The sequence below is a fragment of the Falco rusticolus genome, chromosome 1, assembly GCF_015220075.1.
Source record: "Falco rusticolus isolate bFalRus1 chromosome 1, bFalRus1.pri, whole genome shotgun sequence".
Taxonomy (NCBI): Eukaryota; Metazoa; Chordata; class Aves; order Falconiformes; family Falconidae; genus Falco; species Falco rusticolus.
In genome coordinates, this window is record NC_051187.1 from 70,393,714 (window position 1) to 70,406,466 (window position 12,753).

Sequence of the window (12,753 nt, forward strand, 5' to 3'; positions counted from 1 at the left end):
CCCATGCAGCTGCTCATCGAACAGCCTTGCCTTTGCCTGGTGGCTGGTGGAGCACCTGCCGATTCCTCTGGACAGAGAGCAGCGGCTATACTGTGGCTTAACACAAGTGAAGGTAAAACCTGCCTGTGCCACGTGCTTGTCAAAAGATAGCTTTTAAGAACAGAGAAAGTATTAACTATCCATATTAAATGATGGTTAAATATGCAAATAACAACTGAACAGCAGGATCACTCATATAACAGGCAGCTGTATTATTTTCAGGAATGGAAATTCTGGGGTCGGTCAAAACGCAGCTATTTTTATGAAATATTTGAATGCAGCTCCATGATTTTAGGGTCCCTTTCCAACCCAAACCATTCTATGATTTTATGATTTCTTTCCTAGTCAGCAACTGGCTTTAAGGTAGAGAATTCCTTATGCTGACTGTCTTGAATGCAGACAGTAGTTGGCAACTGCTGTAAGGAATTTCCTGCAAATGTGTGCTATCCCTCTTAGTGAATATCGTTCCATTTTGAGTGTAATTGAAAACTGAAGATAGAAAACTCAGCAATTATTTCTCCCTGCAGTACAATATTTAATATTCTGATTTCATGGCTGTCTGACTACAATGATTAGGAAGAACATTTTCTTACATTGTTGTGGTACTGTAAATACTATATCAGGAGCATTGTGTATCAAGGGAAGGAACTATTGTGTTAAAATATGTGGCACTTAAAAACATACCCAATTAAAAAGTAGAATGCTGTTGAGTGTTACATTTGGTGTAGTCAATAATTGCTTCGTAAGCTTATTCTTCTCTTTGGCTTTGAAAAAGCTATTCAGGATGAAGAAAACAGCCTTGAACTAGAAAGGCTTTAATAGGAATGATCTGCAGCAGCAAATAGGAATGATCTGCAACAACAGAGAGAACGCTGCTTCAACAAAGGCATTTTATGTTTAGAACTGTGCCACCGTGTTCAGTCCAAGACAATGTGGTTATTTTTGCTTGTGGAGAAATGGGAGATCTGTGTGTCGTTGCTGATGGTTGTATAGTCCTTTAACTGAAACAAACTACTCAGTGGGACAAACTCTCATCTAATAACCTCTGTGTTAAGTGGGGTAGAGGCCTGCCCCATATTTACAACAGGATACTGGTTAGGAGAAGTAAATAAGGAGATAAACTTGTTCAAAATGTCCCATAATTTTGCAGAATTTGAAGAAATATTAGAAATTTAAAATGTTTGCTTGTGTTTTCTTTTTATATCAGATAGTATTACTGAAGTCTTCACTAACATCTATGTGACCAGTTTTGGACCTGTTTCAGATACCGATATGGTGAGTTTCTGAATCTTTTCAATATATAGTAAATCGTATAAGATATATGTTATTTACATCCTTTAAACTAGTATTCTGCTTTTACTTATTGTGGACAAATTGCAAATAATTTCACTGAAGTCAGGAGGTGCCAAATCCCAGTGGTTCTAAAGATGGAAAATGGTTTATAGACGTTACATGATAAGTACACTTGTATTAGCTGTTTAGTTCAGACCAGCGAATCATGACTGTCCCTACTGACTGTGCTTTGGTTCGTATTCTGGAGCAGTCTTGAACTGGGTCAGCTGGATTTCTCTTGGATGAAACTGGGGTGAAAGGTGCACTGTAGGAGCACACTTAACGTGGGCATCAGTCTGAGGCACCTGCCTGGAGTCGGTCTAGACTAAACCTCTTGAAAGATGTAGCTTGGAAGTTGGGTTATCAGCACAATTGTGTTGTTCTACACATCCATCCTTCATAATTTGAACTTTTTAGTAACCATTTAAAGGAAGTCAGTGACATTAAGAAGAAGGAAACTGTCACAATATTGGTCTGGATTACAGTTTTTCATGAAAACAGCAATGGAAAATAGTCTGAGACAAGGGGTCCTTTGTAAGTTTACTGTGAATCATACGGAGATTAGGGAGAACGTGTCGCACAAGGGAGAAAGATCTTCATGGATATAACATCTCTAAAGGGGAAGAAGGGAAGGACAATCTGAAAATTACTTTAGCTGCCCTTGCCATTCCTGAAGTTTTTTCTTGCATGAAACTATTTTTTGAAATGTTTTGAACATTCATGATTATATAAGAGATATACAATAATACCTATTTCTAACTATAGGCTTTGAAAAAAAATAATGTATTTAAAAACAGGCAATATTTAATTTTTCCGTGAAAACTTTCAGGTTATACATCATACAAAACAGGACACATCTTGATGTTACGAGCTAGGCTGCAATGAAACTAAATATTTTATGGTATGGTGTACATTTTTAAAGCTATTTGCTCACTGACTAACAGCTAGTCATAGCTTTGTAGAATATATTGTGGGTTTTTTTTTCTATTGTTCTTTTGTGTGTGATAGTTTCAATTTTCAAGCTTTGTTTCAGTTGCGACGAATAGATTACTGAGGCTTCACTTGAAAAGTTGTTTCATAGGAAAAGTAGACATTTATTTTCTTTTTGTCACTGTATATGTTACCGATTCTCTTGGGGTATTTTTTTCCTAATAATGTTAAGTTTTTGAAGTGTTTCTTATTTTATTATTAATTATAAAAAACAAGTATCCACAGCTATATACAAAAGTGATATGAACATCTTGACCTTGTTAATCTAGTATCACATGACTTCACAGTGTTTACACTTGCAGTATTATTATTGTGTGTATATATATATTACACTTTACACTTTATTATATTTTAATATACATTATATATTATATATACTATACACTACACATATAATTTACACTTGCAGTATTATTATTGTATCTATATGTATATATAATGTATATATATACACAATATATATAATACTGCAGTATTATACTTGCAGAATTCCTGTGAAATGAGGAGATGATATGAACACAATTTTAAAGATGTGGTACTGAGGCACGATGAGCCTTACCCAAGGCTGTGCATGTCATCTGTGCTTAAATGGGAATTTAATGAAAAGCTCCCTGAGCCTAATCCCTAGCTCCTGAAACACTTTCAACATCAGTGTGTAAATGTGTGGAGAACTCTGTGTCCATTTGCACAGACAGATATGACGGCACAGTAAGGGGTCAGGTCATTTGGTGCCAGAGCTCTAACAGCTCTGTGCAGAGGTGTTAATCAAAGCAGAGTGCGGCACAGGAGAACAGCAGCTGTTACTGTAATGGGCAGGTCTATTTGCAGATAAGTAGATAGGTAAGTAAGAGCAGTTTAATACTTTCTGCTACAAGTTTCAGGCTTAATTTAGCTTGTTCAGTTGATAATTATAAAATCATTTTGAAACGTATGAGCAGTCAATTAGAAAATTTCAACCTGTGAGTTTTGAAATAATAGCTTCCAAACTATCACATATTCTGTTAAACATGAAGGTGACACTGGAGTTTTTACCATGAGTACTCTTTCATTTGGGTATTGTGTTACCGAATTGATAATGTAAACTACTAAACAGAGGGTTTGCCAATATTTTCCTCTGTAAATGTTGGAAGGTCTGGAATATTCTCATTTTATAAATTTCCTCCTTAAAAGTCTTCATTGGAAGAATAAATTTTATTCTTGCCCATGTCCTCCTAAATCTCCAGAGGATCCTGAACTGAGTCTGATATCTTTTCAGGAAGGTTGAGTACCAGCCCCTGAGGTCCCCTGCTCTCACAGCCTGAGTGGTGAGGCGCTCAGTCACACCAGGGTTTTAGGCTGGACACCTGCTGTTGCCCAAAACTCTCATAGTCATTGCTGCCAGCAGGATTCCTTCCCCTGGGATTTTTTGTAGCAGTGAAAGTCAGCAGGTGTATGACTGCAACCCCTTTGCATTGCCTATTTGCCAGCCTGGATTTTTTTTTCCCCTTGGTTATCATCTTCTGAAGAATAACAGTGCTTAGGAGAAAAGCTTGTTGAAAATGGGAAGGGGACTCATTGCCATGGGAGATGATTAATCTCTGTTTATAGTCTGGAAGAGGGAGGAGGCATGCTGAAAATGATGGGCGGATTGGAGCTAAGGACACAGTTGTCACATAGCAGTGTTGATTCACAAAGTTGATAAAATGTCATTCTAACCTTTGTTGTTGAATTGACAGCAATTTATGAGGTTTCTGTTTTCCTCATTGAGTGTGGTAGTTCCTATTAATAATAATATAGTATTGTGTGCAATATGTGACTCAGTATGATTGCTAGAATGTAGGGTTTTATTCTTATCCCCTGTATTTTACCAGCACCACAATTTTGCCAAAAAATAATTAAGTCCAGGGGAATTTGATCTTTGATTTTAGGCTAGCTGAAGTTGTCATTGATAAATTTAGGAGGCAAAAGCTGAGGCTGAGATTTTTCTCCAAATGTGTTAAGAGTCAAAACCTTTTGATCCTGATTGTGGATTAACATTTTGACTAAGTTGAAAAAGATGCTACTCTCTATTCAGCCCCAAATAGTCAGCTACCAAATCTGTTCAGCCTTGGCCAGAACTCTTGCAAACTGCACTTCAAATGAACTGCTGTGACTAAAATATTGGTGTATCTATATTGACTGTGTCATAAAAATGCTATTGTATGTCAACCACCACATTTAATGTCAAAGGAAATGCCTATATACAACAGGAATTTTCAAATTCATTTTGCAAACTAATGAAAATCAAGGAGGGCAAACCAAAACATGGGATTAAACAGATTTTACTTTCACTGATCTGTCTTTTTGAGCTGTTATTTCTCTGAAATGTTTAAGTTCAGTATTACCATGCTATACCTTCTAGGCTTCCAACCAGATTGGTGATACAGATTTATTTTGACATTAGCCTGAGAGAAGAAAAGCTGCATTGTTTAGAAAAAACAAACAAACCAAAAACTGAACAGAACAATTGAAAAACAAAGTTTATCTGAATTTTCTAAAGAGTTATAAGGCTAAATTATGATTAAAGAGGCTAATTAAAACATTTTTAATTAAATTTCAATATTTAATATTTGAAAATTCTGAGGTGAAGGATAATGTTGGATTATGGTGTGTATGGTAACAAAATGGAAATAATTTAAATATTATAATTGATTATTTCTCTGGGTTTTTTTCAGATTTAATTATTTGAAGTCTGGTAGATTGATGTATCTTTATAAATATATATGCTGCTAACTCTGATTTTAGCACTGCAAGTAGTGTACTTTGACAGCTTTTTCTCAGACTTACTTTGTTTTCAAGTTGTCCTGACACTTTGGCTTCTAAAATTTCCCAGATAGCTGTAAGTGCAGATGTCCTTGATAGAAAAAAAAAAAAAAAAAAAGTAACATGTTTACTTCTCAAGCAACAATTACTGTATATAAGACAGAGCATACAGGCACCGAGAGCCTTTATATGAGGTCTGCTGTGGAGAAAGCCTGGCCAGGATTTTGCCAAATTTTGCCTCAGAGCAGTCTTTCTAGTTGTCACTGGGAACAGTCTTTCCTGCATCACTGTTAGTAAGTGGCAAGATCTGAATCAGTTTTGCTTGAATATTAAAAATTACAACTTCTCTGAAAGTTTTGTGTTTCAAATGTCAACCTTAGCTTTTCATTGTCTTTGAAGAGTTTTGTTTACTGTTGTTACATCTTTGTTTTTCCCTATCGGTTTGTACACAATGTTTTTTCCTAGTTTCTCAAAGATAGACATCTATTTTTTATTCTAGAGTCAAGAAACATGAACATCTCCCTGTAGAGATGGTCATACCCAGCCAGTTCATCGCTAGACACACTTCCATCTGGTTGCTTTTCAATTAAACATTCAATACACATTTCTGACTTTCCAAATATAGCCAGAACAGAAGTTTTCAATGAAGGCGGAAGGTCAAATCTGGAAATGACCAAAAGGATTGTTACAGCATCTCTCACTAAAACTGAAGATGGTTCTTTAAAAAGAGTGGCTGAACTGGGAACCACGTTTCTTTGTTTGGTGTCCATTTTTCAGATTTCCTCATTTTATTTTGTATTTCAGATTTTTTTTTTCTATGAAACTCATTTTTTACCTGTTTCAAACTCTAATTATTAGCTATGGTTCCTTAACTGGAGAGAAGGTTTACAGCAGCTGTATGATAAGTAAGTCAGGACAGTGTATAGGAATGCACCCAGATGATTTTTTTCACAATGATTTAAAAAAGCGCTGCAATTATTTTACTGTCACTTTTATTTTGGCTCAGTAGCAGAAGACTAAACAGTAAAAGGCAAACAGAAATGATAAATACATTTGGCTTTCTTGGGTGTTGGGGAGCATCTAGGTTGGCTTTTTATCATTGATATGTTTCTGAAAGTCAACAATTTGGTTGCTGTATTCCCTTATATTGTAGGCTCAAGTCATTGCCTTTGCAAGTTAAAACCACAGGCTGAAATTTTGAGCAGGATATCTCACATGATCTCCTGGAGACTTTCTGTCCTTTTATTCTGTTGGGAAGGCATGTTCCCCCGTGCAGCATCCTGCCAGGTGGCTCAATATTGGAGATTGATTTGTCAGAGTCTGTGTCCAAGCCCTTCACTGACATTAGCTCTCAGTGTATCTCTTGTCTGGATTCCTGTCCCTGGCACCAGGCATCCATCATGTTTCAGGGTTGCTCTTTCTCCATGTCTGAGTAAAAAAGGATAATGAGAAGTGTTTGTATTTTCAGTGACAGCAGTGTGAATAATATCTTGTAGTCTCTTTTCTAAGTAATCCCTATTTGTATCATTTGCATTCCTCTCTTACCCCTCCTCAGTGCATATTTTAGACTCAGAGTTCATTCTACATCAGGTCTATAGAAAGAAAGAGAGAAAATTATTCAGAGAAGGTCCTTTTCATAAGGATGTGGATATGGATAGGAAGGCATTCTCTTCCCTAAACACTATTACACAAACCAGTTAAACACATTTTTTCCGGTTTTTTTTCAAATACTTGATGTTTAGATTAAATGCTTAGGCAAAAATGACTGAAGTTGGCAGATGAAGCAGAAATAAAAGGCTTGAAATGAGTTCTTCAAATGGAGAAAAGCCATACTACAATTCCCTGGAAATCTACCACACATTCCTTATAGTATTACAGGTCATATATATCTGGCAGACATTACTTATGTATTAAAAAATTAATATATGTTCCTTTGAAATGCAGTGATGGGATAGTGTTTAACAGAGCTGTTAAGGGTTTTGATAAAAAATAACCAACAGTGCAGTTTCAAACCACAACCCTCCTTCATAAGGGAGTTTATTCAGAATATTTGCAAGAATTCTATTCACCAGTGTATTAAGATCCTCACCTTCTAAAGACCTGAAAGTAATTTCTGACTGTCTGCTATTTTCTTCTGTGTTCTGTGTTTTGTACACATCAGAAGGTAAGTTTTGGAAAAGAACAAATGGATTTAGTTTATACATCTGTGCAGTGCGATTTGATGTTAGACACACAGCTAGTGAAGTACTTTCACAGAGCCCGAGCAGCCTGCATTTTGGTGATTAGAGCTGAAGGGCTTTGGGGAAGAGGAGATTTGTACCGGGAACTCTTTCGGTCCTGATATTGTTAGATAATAATTATTTTTAATTTTTTTTTTTTTTAGAGGAGAGATACGTAGAAAGTGAGATGGACATGGTAGGAACATTGTTTGTCCAATCTGGAAGACAGGCCTAGGTAAAGCCAAGCCATACAGTGGCGTACTTCAAGAACTATGGGGTTTTGCAGCCTGTTGTGGTGTGTGAGCCCTTGTGTATGCTGTTTGCACTGTGCATAAATCTATCCCACAGAGAATGAAATGACCAAGACAACAAACGAATTATTTGAACCTCCCACTGTAAAGCTAACTTCAGCATTCACTCCAAAGCTAGGTCCAAATGCTCAATAAGGAAGTTTGGTAAAATAATTTGCAGAAGTTCCATCACAAACTTGCACTCCTCAAACCCACAAATATGAGATTATAGCAAGCATGCATATACTGGGCAGATTATTTTACTTTAATTATATTTCTTTAAATCTCCTGCCTAAAACTCATTGTTTTCTTGGAGGTGGTTTTGATACTTACTTGCATACCAACTATGTTAGTGTTCGGTAGTATTAGTTGCATACTAATATCGTCAATGTTTTTAAGCTAAACATCACACATTGTCTTAAGGTAGATAGACACCAAGAATATGCTTTTTAAGAAATAAAATTAAGAAATGATACTAATGTAAAAGTAAATATTAATATGAAATCGCTATATTAGCTAGGTGAGATTTTTGTCCGTGAATCTTGTGTGTTTATCCTGTTAAAGTAGCAACCACAGTAGTTCTGACTGTCTTTAAGGAATCAATAAAAAAGCTGCATGTAACATTTTCCCTTTACTTATTTTTAAGTTTTTGTATTTGCCTTTTAAAAGTTTCATATTTTAGATTACTTAAAATTTGCTTTCATAGATCTATATGTGTGTCAGTTAATGGCTTTAAGAGTGGTCAAGAAAAAGCCAAACTTTCTTTAGAGAATTGACTGAGAAAAATCTTTTCAAGTAGGGAATGAGGAACTCTGGCCTGAACCATTCACTAAACAAAATTCTGTGTTCCAGAGGGTGATTAATAAAATGTTCGGTCTGCTCCGTGGCAGTACTGCTTGCTAATGGGCACTCACGATTTTTGAGATGTTTGGAACACTTCCATCTTTACTCCAGGTGCAAAGACTGCCAAAATCTGCCAACCATTAGCTGAGAGGATGAGAGTACTTTTTTTGTTGTTGTTGTTTGAACTTTTCCCATACTAATCTGGCCTTAGCAAAAAAGAAGACTGCCGTGCAGTGAGGAGGGATTGCTTATACTCAGGGCAGTTAAAGCTTCTCCCAGAGATACTAATGTCTTTTTTTCACTCTGCATACTGTTATGCACAACAATTGCATATTAAATGAAGAGTGAAATTCCTTCACCATTTTACTCTTCTGACCATTGAAGTGGCAGAGGCTCAAGTGGCTCTTAACGCTGTAGTAAGAATCTCATCTGTACCTAAAATATCATGTAAACCAGTATAATACATATTTGAAAGATTATGTTTAATTATACTGTGTTAGAGTCCAGCTGTGAAAGCACCATTTCAGATACGAATCAGTAGGAAGCATTTGCTTATCTAGAAATGATCAAAGGAGTCCTTTGTAGTCCTGGAAGTATGCTCTTGTGATTCTGTGAAAATACTGCATTTGGTAATGTCCAGACACAGCACAAGTTTTCTTCACATAGGAGAATATCTGCGGATTGTATGAGAGGCGTATCAGGTAGTAATGTGAGTGTTTTTTTCTGGAGTCTGGATTAGCATTTCTAACAGAATGTTAGTCTTGCTTGGAAAGTAAACATTACACAGCATTTGCCACAAAGTGGTACATATATGTGGAGTAGGAAATAGTTATAAAGTCTTTTGTAGCATCTTTTAAAAAGGATGGCTTTTTATCACATTGATTATATACAAAATACTTTAATACTTTCCTGTTGTTTCATTTGTTTTGTATAGTAATCATCATAGGGGCATACATGATCATAAGTTTAATAGCTTTAGCTCAGGAGGGAACATGGGATCAGTAGATGCAAACAGCATGGACTGTATTTTGCTTTTCATAATCACACTGTAAATGGACCAGGGAGAAGTTAATTTCATCTCTGTGCCTTGGTTTCCCTTCATATAGAATTGAGATCCCAATACTTCCTTTGAAAAATGCACTGACGTCTATAGAAAGATAAGTTATTTAAGAACTATGTGAGATTTTATTGCTGTTGTGGTAAATGGAAGGAGAAAGGTGTTCATGATCATTCACACCAAACCTTGGTTTATTCCCTGTTTCCATCTTCTAAATGGGATGTCCTGCAAATAAAGATTTCCAGCACGGATTGGATGGAAAGGTTAGAATTACCTGTGGCTCAGTCAAAGATTTATCAGTGGGATCTTTCAAGGCTGCAGCTCAGATTCTGTCCTGCTTATTCTGCTTCCTAAGCAGTTGCCATGCATCAGATGTGGTTTTTTTAAATGTTACTGTTTTGATTTAGTGGCATTCCATGTCAGCTTTTTTCTGTTTTATATCTCTTGTAATTCTTTTTATATATGTTGGAAGACAACAAAACAGCGGGACATTTGAATTTTTTTCTTGATGGAAATTTTACAAAATCTTGAGATTTATATTCTAATCATTTTTATGCGGGGAAATTTTTCAAAGAAGCCTGTAGGACTTATCACTCCTGTTGAATTTCAGTGGGATTTCAGAGTCTTACTCCCTCAGGCTCTTTCCACTTCTTTATACCTCAAACATCAATCTTATCATACCTAGCAATGATTCATTGGCAAAGCCCCTCAGACAGAAACCACAAGGAGGCTTTTAAGGCAATTGTTTTCCTTTAATTACTTGGTATTTCTAGCCAGATTTCATATATTCCCTCTGCTTCAGGGCACACTGTTCCCACTGCTCCTGGTCCTCCATGATTTTGTTTTGTGACTTCCCCTAATCTACAACTGAACTGATAGATAACTTGGAATTTGTAAATGGCATTTTAAGTCACATGATGTTTAGCAAATAAACCAACATATACATCAGCAATTAAAATAGAACAGTTGAATATGATCGATCATAGAGGAATGGGCAAAGTACTTGTCATGAGGCAGTGTCTCTGGCAGTGATGAGAGACAGCAGAAGATCAAGTATAATGTGAAAGAAACATATGTTTTACTGTATAATTTTGTATTTCACAGATATATTTACTAAAATATTATTGGAGGTAATACCAGCTAACATTAAAGAAACCCAAGCAAATTAATTTTCCGTGTACTGTAGTATTAGTTTTAATATTTGTTTTAGCAACTATCATTTTGACAAAATTGTATTGTAGTAATGTAAGACCCCTTGATGTACCTAAAAATTGTGCTTGTGGTTTTTGCCAGGTTAGTTTATAAGTAACCCATCACATCATTCCAAAAAGATCTCCCCAGGTGCCTTTCTCAGTTAGTAATGACAACTACTTTCTCTCCTGCCCCTGCCATGCTCCTTCAGGTAATAGAATTCTCTTTATTCCACATGCTCATCTTAGCCTCTGGCCCTGACCTGGAAAAGGTCCTCACAGCTCCTTGGCTCACAGACCAAAGGAGCTGTCAGTTCTCGCTGTCTACTCAGCACTCCTGTTGTATCACCATATGATTGACTGGGAAAAAACTTGAGCCTTGTTAATCAGCACACAAGGGAGCCAGCAAAAAGTGACAGGGGCTGAAAAGTTCCTTGAAATCACTTTTATATGGAAATCGCTCGAATATTTTATATTGGTTGAATTTTATCGGGACTTGTCCATTCAAAGATAATTTACTCAAAAATGGTTTATGTGAACTGTAGCGTTTGCAGAGTAATTGCTATAGTACAGACTGTTGTAGTATACTAATATTTAGAAATTGTGAGTCCATTTTGCAGTCCAACAAAACCAAAATTGCACCAAGGTAGCATTTGCCAATACCCAGAATACTGTTTGCTTCCAATGAAGTTTTAAAGCTCTTCCATTTCCAATTTATGTGCTGTTCTGACAGTAGCAAACCACTAAATCCACTCACAGATCCAATTTGAAGTTAGTTGATGAATTTACATTATCAGTATCTTTTTTGTTTGTTTGTTTAGAACAGCAACAAAAGCCAGCACATGGGATACCCAGCGCTGGGTGACACAGGCATCTGGTCTAGGTCATCAGCCTGTTTTTGCTTGCATCCTTTTCTCCAGACTGCAGTTCCTTCCCCAGATTAAGCATCAGAGTAAAGTTCAGCAGACAGCGTGTCTGTCGCCTGTTAATCATCAGCTATTGTTCCCTACTTATGTACTTTTGTTAATAAAATCCATACCACTGCAGAGCCTTACTTTCACCTTTGGAAAAATCTTTTATATCAATCTGCCTGGATGTATCACTCCCTTTGTGGGTGGCCTTGTTACGTTCCTTCCAGTCTCAGCCATTCCCCATGCTCTTGAAATGCTGGGTGCTTCTCCTCCTTCAGGTGCATCTGCTGCAGGAACTATTTAATATCCTTCTGTGTATTTTTTTTCTTACTTCTTAATGTAAAATAGCTGTGCGTATTGAAATTACCCTTGGCACACATACTATGTATACCAGGTACAGAAATCTAAATACTGGAAGGGTTCGATATACAAAACAACAGCAAACAATCACAAAGGAGAATATTGTACCTTTAATCAATTGACTTCCTGTTTATTATTCTCAGTATTATACTGAGAATATATATTTTATGTGATGGTTGTTCTGCCTTTACAGTTTTAACAAGGGAATTTTTGCAATCAGAGCTTTTCTGTTTTGGCCTCTCAAAAGCAGATTAATGTTTCATTGTGTCAAAAAAAGCATATCTTTATTCCATTACAGGAATACACAATAGATGTTTTCTTCCGTCAGAGATGGAAGGATGAGAGATTAAAGTTTAAGGGACCAATGAACATTCTTCGATTGAACAATTTAATGGCCAGCAAAATCTGGACCCCAGATACATTTTTTCACAATGGGAAGAAGTCAGTGGCTCATAACATGACGATGCCAAACAAGCTTCTACGAATCCAAGATGATGGGACCCTCTTGTACACCATGAGGTAAGGCTTGTCATCTTTTTCATTTACTCAAGCTATTTCTTGAGCTATATCTCCTGTGATTTTTCCAGGTAACAATTAAATAAGGTTCCAGGAGAACGTTCCTTTGTTTCATTTCTGTCCCAGCAGAAAGAAAGCTAGGAAAATGTACACCTTGTTTCCAGTTCTGTTGCGAGTCTGTTGGCTGATAATGAGCTAGATCAGTCTTCCTACATGTTCATCAGC

At 36.4% G+C, this 12,753-nt stretch overlaps 1 protein-coding gene across 1 annotated transcript in view; it reads left to right on the forward strand.

The window, feature by feature from the left end:
* Positions 1–12,753, forward strand: part of GABRA2 (gamma-aminobutyric acid type A receptor subunit alpha2) — a 63,956-nt gene that overhangs the window by 26,224 nt on the left and 24,979 nt on the right. Inside the window, 2 exon segments of the mRNA XM_037383932.1 lie at positions 1,247–1,314; positions 12,311–12,531. Of these exon segments, the coding sequence (XP_037239829.1) occupies positions 1,247–1,314; positions 12,311–12,531 (289 nt within the window).